General features: G+C 29.6%; 1 protein-coding gene across 2 annotated transcripts in view; it reads left to right on the top strand.

The window, feature by feature from the left end:
* LOC136071833 (collagen alpha-6(VI) chain-like) overlaps positions 1 to 18,545 on the top strand; it is a 62,937-nt gene extending 44,392 nt beyond the window's left edge. For both annotated transcript variants that reach the window (XM_065797287.1, XM_065797288.1), the window contains exons 10-15: positions 2,655 to 2,699; positions 2,842 to 2,879; positions 3,044 to 3,145; positions 16,776 to 16,911; positions 17,018 to 17,325; positions 18,280 to 18,545. In XM_065797287.1, coding sequence (XP_065653359.1) covers positions 2,655 to 2,699; positions 2,842 to 2,879; positions 3,044 to 3,145; positions 16,776 to 16,911; positions 17,018 to 17,325; positions 18,280 to 18,387 — 737 coding nt within the window. In that variant the 3' untranslated portion in view covers positions 18,388 to 18,545. The remainder of the gene's footprint in view (positions 1 to 2,654; positions 2,700 to 2,841; positions 2,880 to 3,043; positions 3,146 to 16,775; positions 16,912 to 17,017; positions 17,326 to 18,279) is intronic.
* The last annotated feature ends 513 nt before the right edge of the window (positions 18,546 to 19,058 follow it).

The following is a 19,058-nucleotide window of genomic DNA, read 5'->3' as shown; positions in this document are numbered from 1 at the left end:
TATATATATATATATATATATATATATACTTCTATAACATTTTTAAGTTACGTTACGTATTGTAACGTAAACAAGATTTGTAACATTATGTGCAAATTTCCGTTATTTTTATTTAACAGAGAAGTAATTTTTTGCATATGAATATGTGGTACCGTAGCATAACGTTACATGCTAAGTGTTTATACTTTTGACGTAACCCAGACGTAACAATTTATTTCACAATTTATAATATTGTAATGTAATGTTGCATGCAAAATGTCGGATTTTTTTTATGTAAGCAAAACGTTACATTTCGACCTAACCAGACATAATATTGTAGTCGGTGGTATATTTTTAATTTATTGATTTTTATTGCACTATTAGCTTCTTTATATATGATAATATCAAATGCATAGATAACAGTAAAACAGTAATACTACACACAAATAATATTCAATCCTTGTAAATTAACAAGTATTACACACAGTACTTATATACTATTAATTAATTCAAATAGTCACCTAAAAATGCAAGATAGTTGAAATTATATATATACATTTTGCTTGTGGTTTAAGTTAAGTTGTTTAAAGTTATGCGAGTAAATTTCCTGAAATAAATTTATCATGTATTTAAAATTAAATCAATATTTCATTAATAAATGAATTTGATTTAAAACGAATTGCATGCATTGATTGATTTAAATTGGGACAAGTACAGTGGAGTATTCATACATCAACTGACTCAAATAGGGACAGGTTCAGTGGAGTGTACATGCAAGTACAAAGGGTTATGGCTTGGTCAGGCAGTCAAAAAGGAATTATATATTAACTAGTAAGAAAGCCTACTGTTCTGCTTAAATTCAAGAACATATAAATTTTTGTTATGAAAAACTAATTCTTTTTAAAAACAGTAATATGCGGTGGAGATATACCCGCGCATGAGAGATATGTGTAAAACATTATAGAAAAAAATCTAGGATTAAAAAAAAAACAAAATTCAAAAATATGTATGACAAAAAAGTAGAAACAAATAGTCTAAAGGATTTAGTGCATCATTACATAACATATTTAGTCATAAACGCCTGAGAGAATAGAAATGATTGGTTATATTTGAAAATGCGTTAATGTAATAGCTATACTATTTTGAACAGATGTTCAGTGTTACAGCAGGTAATTAAGAGAAGAAATTGAGAAAAGTGTATCCGTCTTATCCGACTACTTAATTGATTTTGACAGAAATCACTATAATTAGATTAACTGTTTAATTTATTATTGGTGTGAGTAATCACATTTATCATAATTTTAGCAGCAAATTTTGTAAAAACCAATACAAATATAAATGATTGCCATGGTTGTGATAAGGATAGTTTGATTTAATTAACAAATTAAGGTTCTAGCCAGATTTTTTAGCTCTACAATTACATTTTCTTTATTAGATATGATTTTATTTTAGTCATAAAGCCTGATTATATACTATACTATTTTTTGATCTCGAGGATGGTTTGAGTATGATACATTATAAATTTAGAGTTATAATGTCTAACAATAGCAATCAGCAACAAATCGGAAGGTTAGAATATCTTGAAATTTTGAGAAATTTGAGTTATTGATTTGTCATATACCTCAAAATAATGTTTTTCTACTATATTGAAATCTGAGTTATCATCGAAAAAGTTGCAAAGAAAACTTAAGTTATAAAAATAATTTTGTATGGCGTTTTTTAAATCATTTTATTTCAAACTCAAAAATTTGGAGATAAAACTAGATTTGTAGCATACAGTAAGATCTAACACAAAAATAGTTTGATTATTGTTTTTTTATTACAAATATAATTAAAATTATAATTTAAATTGTAGTAAAACGTTAGAAGCACATTTAAATGCTAATTAATATTTCATTATTTAAAGAAGTAAAAAATTAGGTCACAAGAACCTTTTGAAGTTGACTTCTTATGAGGTAACCTTCTAATGTTCTTAGAAGATTAATTTAAAAAAAATGGAAAGATAATATCAATTTTTCTATATTTTGTAAAACAACACCTTTTTTAAAAAATATTACGTAACAAGTTTTAAAAATATACCAAAAAAATAATCTAACAACTAAATTGGCTGAATATTGGCTCAACGGCATTAGTGTATGAACATAGAAAAACATTGGGTCAAATACTACATAGACCAAATGTTGGCCCAACATAGTACAATATTTGCAAAAAACCAATATGGAGAATTGAAATATTACTCTGAAAAAAAGTATTGGCTAAATGTTGGCCTAACACAATAAATTTGCCAATTGTAAAACTTATGTTGAGCCAATGTAAGCTTGCTATATGGGTATATATATTTATATATACATATGTGTATATAAATTTATATATATATATATATATATATATATTCATATATATTTTATTAATTTTGTTTATATATACAAATAACTATATATATTTATTTATATTTATATTTTCTTTATGTATATGTATATATATATATATATATATATATATATATATATATATATATATATATATGTATATATATACATATATACATAAATACATATATATATATATATATATATATATATATATATATATATATATATATATATATATATATATATTTTTTTTTTTTTTTATGTATATATGTTTTACCAATATACATTTTTTTTATTATTTAGCTACTAAGTCTCTTGTTTTCAATCAAAGTTGTATAAAAAAGACTGGTATTTTTTTAATTTATTTTTAATTATATATTTGGTTTGAATTAAATTATTGGATTAATGTTTTTATACTGTTTTTCTTTTGGTTTATTTTGATGAGTATATCATTTTATGTTTTATAATAATGACATTTTTTATATATTAGATTCATATACAAATGCATCAGAAGGTTGTTTTCTCAAGGTTGAAATTATGTTTTGCATTATTGTTTTGTGATATATTTAGTTTTTGCCTATTTTTAAATAAATTTGTTTTTTAATAATTTTAAATGATAATTTTATTTTGTTTTATGTTATTTTATTTATTTTCTGCTGTTTTAATTTTTAAAATTTTTATATTTTATTTAGAAAATACATCTTTTAGATGAAAGTATTGAATTTGCTAATAATTTGTTACTATCTGAAAATTTTGATGAGTCAATAGTCAGTTTTCCAAAGAGTTATTTGGAGGTACAATAATCTATTATCTATTCTTTTTATTTGCTAGCTTTTATTGGTTTAAATAATTATCATTTATGCTTTTTTTTTTGTGCATTTTTTTAAATTTATTTCTAATCAATATAGTTCATAATTATTTTGATTTGTTTTACCTTTTAGTGTAAAAAAATCTTGAATATTTAAATGTTGGGTATAACAGGGTAGAATGAAGTAGAGGATATAAAAAGTAGAAAATATAATTAAAAAGAGTAAATATATTAGTAGTGTTCTTTGGTCAGCTACGCAACATATGCAACAAGTTTTTTTAAATTTGACTGACTTAATATAATATAAATTTTTTTTTTTTTTTTCCTTTGTATGCTAATTATCATCTGTTATTGTTATTCAAAAAAAAAAAAAAAATTAGTAAAAAGTTTAACATAAGTCGATCTAAAAGACAATGGTCAGTTACGCAACGCGCAAGAAAGCTTTTTTTTTTAATCTAAATTTTGAATTAATTTTTCTCTTAAATTATCATTTATATTTTCATAAAATTTTTTTTTCTTCATAAACAGTTATTTCGTCCAAGTTTTATTAATAAAATTTTTTAAATATAACAATAATTACAAGTCTAAAAAAAATTTTTTTAAAACTATGAAGTCAGCTATACAACTATCAGCTACACAACATGCAAATTTTTATTATAACTTAGATTAAAACATAAAACAAATTTCATACTATATTTATAGTTTTTACTTAGAAATAATAACAATTGTTTCTACAGTTTATAAAGGGCATTTTTAAGATACCTGGTCACTTCTAAACTGTCTAGACACTAAATGTAAATTTAATAGTTTTTATTCCTTCGTTATCATTTTTCAATGAAAACTATTCACCAACAACGCTTCCGTCTAAAACTTAAAAGTAATGGCATTAACACAATTTTTTAATTTTTTTTTTTTTCTTAAAAAAGGCCCTCAAACCAAGAGAGTTGTTTATTTCTAGCTTTTCTTTTTCATTCAGTAATTTTTAAATTGTTTACAGCGATTGCCAAGTCGCTAGCGCAAGAAATTATATATTTTTCCATTAAAACATTTTTCTGGCAACATGTTTTGCAGTGGCTCCAATTCCATCCACGACTCCTTTTCCATGCATTGCAGCAAAAAAATGCCAGTGCATTTTAATTGTATGCTTTTCTTTTGAAATTTTCATTGGTGCTAAAAAATACTTGTTTTTGAATTAAGATGTTGCGTTGTCATTGAAAGTATGAACTTCTGTAATATTGTCTGATAGAAGTTCTATAATTTTATTTATGTTTTGAACAACAGATAATTTTGCATGGTTGCTTGAATTAGAAACTAGCACAAAAAATTTAATTTGACCATGCCAAACTGCCCATGTAAAAGTAGAAATCTGATTTTGACCAGAATGAGCTGCTTGCGTTTTGTTTTGGTAAAAACAAGTATAATTTTCTGCCCAGTCAACTTGAATAACAGCCTTATTTGAGTCTTTTTAAATCGCTGGTTCTATATTTAATTTAAATACGGATGATTGACTGCTTTTGACATTACTATAAATAATAAATTTTTGCACCCATTTCTTTAATATGTGATAATAAAACTGCAATTGTTCCTTCCTTGTTAACCTTTTCTATTTTAATATACAATTTTGCTTGAGGCTTCTACCACTGATTCCAAGAAACGTCTAACTCAAATTGTTCGAACTGAAGTAATAATTTTCTCAAAAAGACTATAAATGGTACATTCCTCGCAAACAGCATTAAAATCTTGTTTTGTTGGTTTCTCACAAATAAAATTCAGAATCATTAAGTGTCCCATTTTAATTGTACAAAATATATCTGAACCCCGGGAAAATGATTCAAGAGCATAATGCATATTTTGATGTAACATGCAAACACATACGTTATGAGGAATTAATGATACACATTGAATGTATATTGGTCTATACTTACTTGGTCTATATTCAACTGACAAAATTTCGACAGACTTAATTTAATATCTGAATTGTTTAGCTTCAAAACTCTTCAAAAGTTTCCTTTAGCGTATATAACATGTGTCAGATTTGCACCTTTTTGTCTCCTATCACTACGGAAGTATAATCTGCTATTTTGGGGGAAAGTCAACTAATTTCATTGTTGCAATAAAAATTTTTAATAACCACAAAGTCTTTCTCTCTGAGATTGTTTGTTAATTTTTAAATTGAGTAAGTTAATGATTGAGTCTCATCGAGTAAACAACACAACAGTACCGTCTTCTGAATAAGACTTTTGGTGACAGAGCGATTCAATTTTTTCATATACTTTTCTTTAACTTGCACATTTGCAAATGATGAGTGATTTCATTCTACAGATGAAAATACGTCTTTTTGCCGCAGTCAAGATTTTCTCATTCTTTCTAAACTGTTTATTTTTTCAGCTGCAATTTTTCGAAAATCTTTTTTCCACCTTTGCCTTCGAAGTCTAGCATTTTCTTTAGCGTTGTATTTCTTTTCGTCATGATTCATACTTATGTAATTCCTTTGATTCAGTGTTTTTCTATTTTTTATCTTGATGGCTGTTATAAAGAAAAGTAAACTATAAATAAATTTTAGATCCAAATGCAAATAAATTTTAAAATAATTTAAAAGTTTACACAATACACATCTTTTTTATTTTCATTAGATGGACAAGCAACTGGTACCTGGAATGTTTCCATATTTTTAAATTGACTATATGGCTATGTTTTGAAGTTTTGAATAATTTCTAATTGAATATAAATGTCTTTAAGTTAAAAATATATATGAAAACATTTTATTGCATTTTTTTTTTTTAAACATATCTTCGCTTCCAACAAGGCTGCAAGCAACCACTAATTAAAGTTGGAAGTTACTGGAAGAGAAAAGATAAAGATTGTAGAGCAAGATAACGATTGGTGGATGATTTAAAGGATTGCAAATTATATGAATCAGGAAAGCAAGATAAAGGAAGTGAATTCCAAAGAGCTAATGTTCAAGGAAAAAAATTAGACAAATAAGAGTTTTTGGAGCACTTAGGAACAGTCACAGTAAAAGGATTAAACTTAATTTAATGACAAGTAACACGAGAATGAATTTTAGTAGAAGGCACAAGAGACGCTAGCTCTTTAGAACAGTGCCCATTATATTATTTGTAGAAAAGAGAAAAAGAAGCAACATCACAGTGATGTGATAATGGTTGGAGGTTGGCTGCAAGAGCAGGTACAACAATGTTTACAATGCCTTTTTGCACCTTGTCTAAAAGAGAAAGCGTATCATTAGAAGATCCGCCCCAGATATAGCAACAGTATTCCTTACAAAGCCGGATTTGAGATTTATAGAGATAGAGAATAGAATCTGAAGTAAGAAAGTGTCGAGCTCAATAAAGAGATGCAACCTTAGCAGATACTAACTTTGCAACTGATTTGATATATGTTTTCCAAGAAAGATTGGAAGTAAGAGTTAATCCTAGAAGATGAAGAGTAGATGACTCATTGAGTACATCACCGTTCATAAATATAGGAAGATCAAAATTATTGTGATAACGATTGGCTGAAAAAAATTGAGTTTTATTTGTATTGAAGTTCACCAGCCACAGTGAGCCCCATGCTGTAGCAGAAGTGAGATCATTTTCAAGCTCAAATGCCCCCTCCAAGCAATCAGAGAGTGTTGGTTTCTTATCACGACAAAAATAAATGGTTGTATCATCAGCAAACAATGCCATCTTAGATGTGAGAGTATCTGAAAGATCGCTAATGTAAATTAAAAAGAGCATAGGGCCAAGAATAGAACTTTGAGGAACCCCTGAAGTTGCAGAATAAGAAAAGTGCTGTCCATCAAGGATAACTTTTATGCTACGATTGGAAAGGAAGGATTTAATAATCTTAAAGATGTTACTGGATAACACCATAAGAAGAAAGCTTATGGAGAAGACCAGCATGCCAAACTTTATTGAAAGCTTTTGAAATGTTAAGAGCGATGGCCTTAACCTCTCCACCTTTATCTAATGCACAATAAAGCCTATCGGTTATTACTGTTAGTAAATCAGCTTTAGAATGAGAAGATGGAAATCCGTATTGATGGTCAGAAAGTAAGTTATTAGATTCAAGATGAGAAATTAAGTGTTTGTTAATAAAAGATTCAAAAACCTTGCTTATGATAGGAAGAAGACTAATGGGACGGTAGTTAGACAAATCAGATCGCTCTCGAGAACTTTTGAAGATAGGGATAACAGATGCTGCTTTCCAACAGGCTAAAAAATAAGACTCTGATAAGCACTTGTTGAATAGTTTTGAGAGTACAGACAACAGCTCCGGGGAACACTTCTGCAAGACAATAGCAGGTATGTTGTCCGGGCCACAAACTGTAGAAGAGTCGAGGCAGGAAATCACTTTAGACACATAAACTGGAGTGATACAAATGTCAAGCAATGAATCAATCTGCTTGTTGGCAATATCAGGTAGAACGCAACTAGTGGAATAAAGAGATAATATTGATGAAAAGTTTTTAGCAAACAGTTCAACTTTGTCTTTAGGTGAGGTGACAAAGTCTGAACCATACAAGAGAGGTGGAATTAAAGATTTTCCCTTATTTTTAATACTATTAAAGATTCTCCAGAAGTCGCGAGAGCCTAATTTTTGAGATGAGATACAAGATTTCATGACCTGAGAATAGCGGGCTTTAGCGTTAGACAAAACCTTTTTACAATGGTTTCTAGTAGTAATAAACAGATGTCTGTTTTCTGGAGAATTGTTTTGCTGATAGATATAGAAGTAACGGTTTTGATTGACAATGGCAGCAGCACAATGTGAGGAAAACCATGGGGGAGAGTGAGGCTTGACCTGGAATCGTCGAGAGGGAACAAAAGATTCCACGCCAGTCTGAATTCACGAAGTTATGTAAGAAGCACATTTGTCAACAGGAAGACGAAAGATTTCTACCCAAGGATGGTCATGAAGAAAATCATGGAAAGAGTCCCAGTCAGCTCTCAGGTAGTTGTAAGAGGTCAGATAATAGGGGGATTCAGGTGAGGAAGAAGAATGAGATATTAGTTTTAGAGAGATCAAACTGTGATCAGAAGCACCTAAGGGTAAATGTGGAGAAACTAAGCACTGACTAGGATCAGAAACAAGACATAAATCAAGTAGAGAAAGTAAATGATTCGGGTTGTCTGGAAAGTGAGTTGGAAAGTTAACTATTTGAGTTAGGGGTTGAGAAAGGCAAAAGTTGTGAGCTTTAATGTCTGCAGAATCACTGATACTTGAGCCAAGCCATTCAGAGTGGTGAGCATTAAAGTCACCAACAACAACTATATTAGGTGATGGATAAAGAGGGAGGGCTTGGTCAATATGATCAGAAATAATGTCAAAAAGAGTGTACTCTTGAGATGAAGGAGAGCGATATAGAACAAAGAAAAAGGCAATAGAGTGAAGTGGTGCTAAACGAAAGCACATGAAAGAATAGTCTGTGGATTCAAACCTAGTTTCACGACAAATGGGTGAATTCTTATGAATGTAAATGCCCAGGCCAAGCATGTGATTATTGGAGTCTTTACAAATTAAAGAAAGATAACCATCAACACCAAGATCGCATGATGAGACAGCTCAACTCAAATGAGTCTCACAAAGAGCAAGTAGGTTTGGTGAACTTTGCAAGAGATAAGACTCAACAGAAGAAAAGTTACTTCGAAGACCACGAATATTTGTGAATGATAGGTTTTGGGAACTTGGTGATGATGATGGTTTTTTGTGTTTTATAGTTTTTGGTACTTTATTCATTTTTAAATTAGATTGAAGAACTTGACTAAAAGCATAGATAATACTCAGAACACAGTTTAATAGCCCAATCAATTGCCTCTTTACTACTAATAAACCCTAAGCCGTAACAAAGGGCTCCTATTGTGGCCTCCGCAATGCACACCAAAAGTACAAACAGGGACACCATCCATGCGCAACATGGCACTGTTAATACTTTGATATTTTTCAGCTGTTGATGGAATCAGCCTCTCTGAGAGCTACCACAGAGTTCGGGAAACCTGACTACCAGCCGGCCTCGGAACCATAAAACTGAGTTTTAGAGTTGTACCCTCATTAGGATATAATAGAATGAGTTGCCTAGTCATAAAAACAGGGATATAAGCAAAACCCATGCACTGAGTCAAGAAGATCCAGCATTCAACATCTTAAACTGGAAACAATGTATTAAAAATACATCTGCGCCAGCCTAATAGATAAAGAAGGGGTGCGAAGCTGGTCAACAGACAGAATCTGTTTACCCCTTTGAAAAAAACAAACAAAATTTGCAACATTTAACTATTTAGCTTTGGCACTCAGCTATGCAACAGGAAGCATAGTGATTTTTTTTAACTATTTGATGCCATTTTTTTTTTTTTCATAACACAACAAAACTTTAATATGGCTAATTAGTTTAAGTAAAAAATTGACAAGATTTAAAAAAAAAAATCAAAATTGTTGGAAAAACAAATTTTTCCTTCCCAGTAGTCAGCTACGCAGCGTGATCATTTAAAAAACTAATTTGCTTATATCACACAAAAAAATTTTATTTAAAAATTAAATGTTGATGCTTTAAAACATTAAACCAGCTTTGCTTCGATCCATTTAAAACTAATTGCTAAAACTTTTTATCGCTACAAGGTATTAACAATAATGATTGTTAAGCACTTTTTTTTAAATAAAATTATACACTTTTCCTCCTACTTTAAAATCCATAAATAGCTTGTTCTATTTATTTTTTTATTCTTTTTAAAGACATTTAAGAATATATACTAATTGTTATGAGTTAAAAACAGAAGCATGTTATTGAATAAAATACGTTTTACTTTATGCTTTACTTTTTTTTTACTTGGGGCTTTTATTAAATATGTCTAATCTGAGCAATAAATCTTTATAAATTCTTTGCATAAATCGAGAAAACTTGAATGCAAAAAAAACCATACAAGAGTGTATGGTCAAATTATCTTATAAGAGCTTTGATGAAATTTACTATGACATCATCAAGGTTAATCCTAATTGTTTTTCAACAGTACAGCAGTGTGAGATTAATACAGGTTTTTCATCAACCAGTGGAGTCATTAGTTGAGCACCAGGGCCATTCGTAATATTTCATCACTCAAATGCTTCTTACATGCAAGAAATACTAGCAGAATTTTTTAACACACTGTTAAGCAAATCCAACTGAAGCAGGTAATAATGAAAACACTTCATGTCATTTGTGGAATTTTGATGAGTTTAACTTCTCTGCTGATCAAGGCAAGCTACACATAATTTGCGTATATCATGCTAAAAAGCCATTGAAATTTTTTGGTAAAAATAAAACAATTGGTATTGTATCAATGTTGCTGTTAGTCATTTTGTGCCATACATTATTTTTAAATCAAAAAACTTCTGTATAAAGATTGGTTCTTCAATGGTAGAGACAATGTCATATACACAACCTCTCCATTCATACGAATAGATATATTCAGTTAGTAAAGTGGCTCACTGGCGTTGATGTTTTTTTTTTTATTATTACCTTTTACTTTTAATGTTATTTACCTCTCCAAGGCCGAAAAAGCCACTAAATAAAAATTAAAACATGTAAAGTATTCTAGTTATACAATTTATTCTTTAGTTTAATCAATTATTAATTAAATAAATTTAATTATCGTTATCAAACTATAGGTATTCATATTTTAATCAAAGATTGATACTTGAAACATGTTATGATTAGATTTTACTTATTTGTATTGAAAACAATATCTTGTTAAAATTATTATATTTGTATCTTAAAATTTGTATATGTAAAGTTCAATTAAACTATATCTTAAGTTTAACTCTATTAAATTGTATTTTAAAAAATTTTAAAACTAGTATATTTAAAATTTAGGAAGTTTTAAATTAGTAAATATGGTTTTTTTAAATTGATGTACAAAAGAACCCTTTTACCCTCACAAAAAAGTCATCAAATAAAAATATTTTTTTACATGTTCTTATAGATGTCTATTCTATATTGATCTGCTTTTACATAATAATATTTTTTTTAAATTTTTGTTTAAATAAAATTTAAGTAAAAGTGACTGACTTAGAACAGTTGCCGAAAATACACTAACTTACATTATTGTAATAACAAGAAAAAAACTTTTTTTATTAACATTATTTAAACCTTAATTAGCTTTTTGTTGATCAAATTGTTGAGTAGTTTGAAATTCAAGAGTATGATTATTATGCGAGTTTATTATTATTTATTTGAGTCTTTAGTTAGTATTTATTATTATTGTTATTGTTATCAACAGAGTTGTAAAAACTTACTTATCAAGTATTTCAGTACTTCAGTACTTCAGTATTTTTTTTTAAGTTTAACATCCATGGTCTAGTACTTATGTGTTTCAGACAGTTTTTCATAATGTAATCCTTATTTCTTATTTACATTTGATACTGATGAAGAGTTCAAAGCAATTTTTGTCTTTCCTCGTTGTTCCTGCCTTATATGATACCACGAAAGTTTACCACACCAAGTTTACAAGCTCCTCCTACCCTTACCAACTTAAATTGGGGTTTTTATATCAGAGTTTTCTATCCTCCAGGTAAGTTCCTTTTTTTGTGGTAAAAAGAGCATTGCCAAATTCTTTTCATGTGGAAATAAAAACCAACCTCTAGTGGCTGCAAAATGAGTGAAAAATGACCAGCTGATTTGCCACTGATTTTGCAGCCATGAGAGGCTGGTGTTTATATCCACGTTAAAAAGGTTTGGCACAAATTACTTTAACAGTTATAAGTACACAAATTTTCAGATACAAAAATATCTGCAATTTATTAAAATAGTTGAGTAAACTGCAAGCAAAACTTTTCAGCTCTAGTGAAGTTTTTACATGCACACAAATAGTCACTAGATTTCAAAATGTCAACTTGTTTCCACTCCACTCAATTATTAATACCTTTGAAATGCCACCATCTTAACCTGAATATTCATAATTTCATTAACTCCCCATTCTATTCCAAATTTATTATTTTTTGTAAATTTCTGTAACTTTATTTATTAATGATAATTTTTTGTAAAATAATTGTTATACCATAGCATGAAGTCTGAAAAGCTTGTATAATGTCTTAATTTTGTTATTTTTTTTTAAGATTTTTTTTTTGTCTAGATAATTGGCGAAATAATTGTTCTGTTATTTTGTATTTATATGTTATTCTTGATATTGTTATTTTCAATAATTATTTAAATATTTGGAAAAAATCAAGATTAAAGATCTGTTATTGTTGCTTTACTGTTTTTTTAATTTTTTATAATTTTTTATTTTTATTTATTTGATTAAGACAACAAATACAGTACAAGGCCCATAGTTTAGATAAAAAAAAAATAATTAAAAGTTCTGTTTAATCTTTACACAGCTGCATTGCTGCTAGCACAGGTAACTAACTGATTTATAAGGCTAAGTCTGTAGTTATGCAATAAAGTATCTAGATTTGATGTTGTTGGAAAAACAGCAAAGCAACAATAACATTGAAAGTGCCAATATTGTGTATGCAATTTGAAATTCATAGTATTTAAATCAATCACTATTGGCCATATACAAAACAGCTACAGCTGATATTGCATAAACCAAATTGTGCTAGTGTTCCATCTTCTATATTTTTAAAATTAAAAAAGGCTTAAATTGATAATTCTATATTTAGATTAGCATTTGCAAATATGGATTAATATCTAAACCCTGTTTTTCAGCATTAATTTTCAAAATAAAAACTAAAGCTGGCTTTAAATTGTTTTTTTAAAAATTAAACCAACTTTAAGTTAGTTGTATAGTAAATAATTTAGTCACAAAAATATTTTATTTTATTTTTATAATTATTTTTACTTATAGTTACTGTTTGTATAAAATTGTGCAAAAAAAAAAAAAAAAATTGTTTGTGCAACAAAAACAAGCTGTATACTCTTAAGTTCCAGTTTTTGCAAAAATTATTTTCCTTTGATTTTTTTACCATCCAACTCCTTGTATTTTTTATAAAGATACTTGTTACCGAAGGTATTCAAAACAAGTGATACTCTTTCTGCCACAAAAAAAAAACAACTAACCTGGACGATAGAAAACTCTGATATAAAAACCCCAATTTAAGTTGGTAAGGGTAGGAGGAGCTTGTAAACTTGGTATGGTAAACTTTCATGGTATCATATAAGGCAGGAACAACTAGGAAAGACAAAAATTGCTTTGAACTCTTCACCGATATCAAATATAAATAAGAATTAAGGATTACATTATAAAAAACTGTCTGAAAGACATAAGTACTAGACCATGGATGTTAAACTTAAAAAAAAAATACTGAAGTTAGCTTGATAAGTAAGTTTTTCTTTTGGTTACTCAGTTGATTACAAAAACAATAACAATAAATACTAACTTAAGGCTCAATAAATAATAATAACAACTTAATAAAAACTTAATAGTAAACTCGCATAATAATAATACTCTTGAATTTTAAACTACTCAACAATTAGATAGACAAAAAGCTAAGCATAGGTCAGATCAGGTTATCCTGCTACTAGTAACATGTAACCCAGTACAATCTGTTTCATACCCTGCTGCCTTGTAGGATACGCCTTGTTAGGCAAAGGCTAGGAGATGCCAACTCCGACTTAAAACACCCCCTGCCTTGGGGCTCTTGGTTGAGTAAAGGCTAGAGATTTTTTTTTTTTAGATTATTCACCTCCCCAAGGCCCGAGGGGGCCACTACAGTAAAAAAGGCTACTCATTTTTTTGTGTTTTTTATTTTTTAGTTGTTATTCGTTGTGCAACCCTCTCTCAACTCTTTAATTCCAAAACACGAACCTTGCCAAGCAAGGCCGCTGCGCGGAGAAACTAAGTTGAGTGCGGTACTTCCAGGGACGTGGTGGGTATCAAACTCCGAACCTCTCGCGTACAAAGCGAGCACTCTTACCACTACACCACTACCGCTTTTGATGGTGATGATGGTATCTTGGTATGATGATGTCTTGATAAAAATACTCATTTTGGGCAGATGTTAAATTGCTTCCGGCTACTGTCTTCATCTATTAGGCTGGCGCAGATGTATTTTTAATACATTGTTTCCAGTTGACTCAATGCATGGGTTTTGCTTGTGTCTCTGTCTTTATGACTAGGCAACTCATTCTATTATCTCCTAATGAGGGTACAGCTCTAAAACTCAGTTTTATGGTTCTGAGGCCGGCTGGTAGTCAGGTTTCCCGAACTCTGTGGTAGCTCTCAGAGAGGATGATTCCATCAACAGCTGAAAAATATCAAAGTATTAACAGCGCCATGTTGCGCATGAGTGGTGTTCCTGTTTGTACTTTTGGTGTGCATTGCGGAGGCCACATTTGGAGCCCTTTGTTACGGCTTAAGGTTTATTAGTAGTAATGAGGAAATTGCTTGGGCTATTAAGCGGTGTTCTGAGTACTATCTATGCTTTGAGTCAAGTTCTTCAATCTAATTTAAAAATGAATAAAGTACCAAAAACTATAAAACACAAAAAACCATCATCATCACCAAGTTCCCAAAACCTATCATTCACAAATATTCGTGGTCTTCGAAGTAACTTTTCTTCTTTTGAGTCTTATCTCTTGCAAAGTTCACCAGACCTACTTGCTCTTTGTGAGACTAATTTGAGTTCGGCTGTCTCATATTGTGATCTTAGTGTTGATGGTTATCTTTCTTTAATTCGTAAAGACTCCAATAGTCACATGCTTGGCCTGGGCATTTACATTCATAAGAACTCACCCATTTGTTGTGAGACTAGGTTTGAATCCACAGACTATTCTTTCATGTGCTTTCGTTTAGCACCACTTCCCTCTATTGCCTTTCTCTTTGTTCTATATCGTTCTCTTTCATCTCAAGACTGCACTCTTGTTGATGTTATTTCTGATCATATTGACCAGCCCTCTCTCTTTATCCATCAGCTAATATAGTTGTTGTCGGTGACTTTAATACTCACCACTCTGAATGGCTTGGCTCTAGTGTCAGTGATTCTGCAGGCATTAAAACCCACAATTTTTGCCTTTTTCAATCCCTCAAAGAGTCAACTTTCCAACTCGCTTTCCTGACAACCCGAATCATCTACCTTCTCTACTCGACTTATGTCTTGTTTCTGATCCTAGTCAGTGCTCAGTTTCTCCACATTCAACCTTAGGTGCTTCTGATCACAGTTTGATCTCTCTAAAACTAATATCTCATTCTTCTTCATCACCTGAATCCCCTTATTATCGGGCCTCTTACAACTACTGGCGTGGAATCTTCTGTTCCCTCTCGACGATTCCAGGTCAAGCCTCACTCTCCTCCATGGTTTTCCTCACATTGTGCTGCTGTGGTTGCCAATTGAAACTGTTACTTCCATATTTATCAACAAAACAATTCTCCAGAAAACAGACATCTGTTTATTACTGCTAGAAACAATTGTAAAAAGGTTTCGTCTAACACCAAAGCCTGCTATACTCAGGTCATCAAATCTCGTATCTCATCTCAAAAATTAGGCTCTTGCGACTTCTGGAGAATCTTTAATGATATCATAAATAAGGGCAAATCTTTAATTCCATCTCTCTTGTATAGTTCAGACTTTGTCACCTCACCTAAAGACAAAGCTGAACTGTATGCTAAAAACTTTTCATCAATATTATCTCTTTATTCCACTAGTTGCGTTCTACCTGATATTGCAAACAAACAGGTTGATCCATTGCTTGACATTCATATCACTCCAGCTTCTGTATCAAAAGTGATTTCCTGCCTAGACTCTTCTACAGTTTGTGGCCCGGACAACATACCTGTTATTGTCTTGCAGAAGTGTTCTCCGGAGCTCAAAACCATTCAACAAGTGCTTATCAGAGTCTTGTTTTCCAGCCTGCTGGAAAGCAGCATCTGTTATCCCTATATTCAAAAATTCTGGAGAGTGATCTAATTTGTCTAACTACCGTCCCATAAGTCTTCTTCCTATCATAAGCAAGGTTTTTGAATCTTTAATTAACAAACACCTAATTTCTCATCTTGAATCTAATAACTTACTTTCTGATTTTGCAATTAGATATGTACTCCAAACCGATATCAATAAGGCTCTAAATTTTGTATTAAAAAGTGTAGGCTTAACGATTCCAATAGTGAGTAATAGATAAATATATTTTTCTTTTTATTAGTTTTCATATATGAATTGGTTTTCTCCAAATTTTTTATTGTTTTCTCATTGATTATAACGATGACCGACTTAAGTTAAAAAGTATATAAATCAGGTCAAAAATTTGTTCTTGTAAAATTAATTTTTAGAAATAATTATTTTATAAAACTTTTTTTTCCATGTTATTATAGAAAACGAAGTCTTTTATCTATTGAAAAAAAACCTTTCCCATCAAAAACAAATTAAAGTTTCAGAATGTTGATCAAAGTTAGACTAATTTACCCTATTATTGAATATTACAAATGGTAATTATACAAACCAAGCATAGGATTTAAATATCAGAAGTTTTTGAACATAATCAAGAAATATAAAATATAAAGCACTTTTTTAAATTAACAAAACCGGTTTTTTAGTGATCTACAACAGCAAAAAAATTAAATAAAAAAAATACCGGTTTGTTGGTTACCCACAACCGGGTTTACAAATTATACATATAATAACTTAATGTTTCTAAATTTCTTTAGATGATTTTTGAATATGAAAAAAATCTTCGAAAAATAATTTTTGAACTTCAGCCATCTCTTGAGAGGTTGGGATTGGGAAGCAGTTGCATATTGAATGATGATGAAGAAGAAAAATCTAATCCTTTTTTACTTATAAGTTTGTTTATTTATTTAGTATTATAGTTATCGTCTTTTTTTGTTGATTATCATTATTATTATTGTTGTTAAGTTTTGAAAAATAAAAAGTGATTATTTGTTCTTAGAAAAAAGCGATATTTTGTATAAAGCAAGAGAAATGGGAGGTGAACAATTTGTGGATATGTTGTGGGCTACTGGTTTGGCAAAAGAAATTTTAAATTCTAATAAAGATATTACATTAATAGTTCCTTTGTCAATACGTAACATTCCAGATTTTATTAAAAGAAAAATGAATAATGCTTGCTTGCTTAGACGAATGCTTAATTATCATATGGTTCCTGGGAAGCAATTGCTTTCAAGTTTGAAAAATAATGATGTAACAAAATCACTTTATGAAACTAACGAGTCGATCGATAATAACGAATTCCAGCAGGTAATGTATAAGTTAAATTTAATTAATTGTTTAATTTAATGTAGGGAGAGTGGGGCACCATAATACATGGGGCACCATGAAACATTGTAAGTGTGGAGGCATCTTAAGAGTTGTAGCAAACATTTTCATATGGTAAAATAGATACTACTAGAGTTATGTTTTGAAAAAAAAAAATTATATCATTTGATATAATTAGGCCTGCGAGGGGTCGAGTTTTGTATTTTTTTGATGACGAAGTAATTTATTAGTTTTTAAAGTTGCTAAGTTTTATGGTATTTTATTCAATCTGTTTATCGGTAAGTAACATTATTTCGTAAACTACAATTCATAAGCTCTTTGCTTCATTAAACAAAATTATTGAAAAAACAAGTTGATACTACAAATGAAGCAATTTTTTTCTATTAGCAAGTTTTAAAACTGTAAAATAGTACTTTGTTGTGTCATAAACAATTCTAAAAATCATTGCTTTTAATATTTACAGTCAATTATTCGGAGATTCATGTAAATACAATACTAAGAAATCTAATTTCGATACAAAGCCATTATTTATTTACGCTTAAAAATAACATTTAAAACGATATTTTATCTAGGTTTCTGAAATGTGATTTTGATCATTAGATGCAATATTTGGATTTTTGTAATTATCAATTTTTTTTTAAATTTCAAGGTACCCCATGGGTGTTTTTAAGGTACCCCATGGGTGTTTTTAAGGTACCCCATGGGTGTTTTAACTACTTATAAGTATAAATATATTCTACAAATTAAACAAATCGCTTAAAATAAAGGTGTATTAAAAAATTGTTACGAAGCAAAAACCAAGTGTATTATGGTGCCCCAGTCTCTCCTACAATTTAAACGTTAGGAAGCATTAGAAATTTTTTGTTTATAGAAATGAAACAAAAAAGAAAACGCAATAATTGTTTAACTTGCTTGACGTAGTTCTTTTTATTTTAGTTGACTACTTTGAGAGGTGCTGTTGTTAAAAGTTTCGACATTGAGGTTCGTGGTGGAGTTATACACATTGTGGAAACATTTATATTACCTATAGAGATGGATGCATAGCCTATGCTTTAAGGACACAAGTTTTTATTTAATGTTTACCTAGAGTTAGATGATTCTGCACACACAAGTGTTATGCGTACCGGCCATTATGTTTCCGACCGCTCAAAATTAAAAAATTTAAATTAATAACGCGAATTATATCAAATTTTTTTTGACAAGAGACCTGGGTTTTTATGCGTTTTATAACTTGAGAGCTTTCACTTCATCTTTTTCCTTAACATAGCAACATGTTAATTGTTGTTAGGTGTAGTATTTTAGTAAAATTTCGTCGCGGTTATGCATAACCGCGACAAATATTTACTAAAATACCTTTTTTTACTAAAATACCTTTTTACTAAAAAATTACTAAAATGCTAAGAATTATCTACATTGTGTACTATTCTATCACGTTGATACTATGAACACTCATATATGAGTGTTCATAGTATCAACGTGATAGAATAGTACACAATGTAGATAATTCGTTGTAAATAAATTTAGAACTCAAATAACTTTACTAAATAATGAAATGAAAATTTCTCAAGTTTTTGTTTAATACATATTGACTAGCTAGATATTTTAAAAACAGATTAATAGATATTTCAAATAGCATTAAACATTGGTTTTCAACCATTTTCAATATTTTTTTGGGTGAACATGTAGAAATTTTTCTAATTTATTATTTAAGAAAT

This window comes from Hydra vulgaris, chromosome 05 (genome assembly GCF_038396675.1).
Source record: "Hydra vulgaris chromosome 05, alternate assembly HydraT2T_AEP".
Lineage (NCBI taxonomy): Eukaryota > Metazoa > Cnidaria > Hydrozoa > Anthoathecata > Hydridae > Hydra > Hydra vulgaris.
Note: the sequence above shows the minus strand (reverse complement) of the source record. Positions and strands in the feature narration are given on the sequence as shown.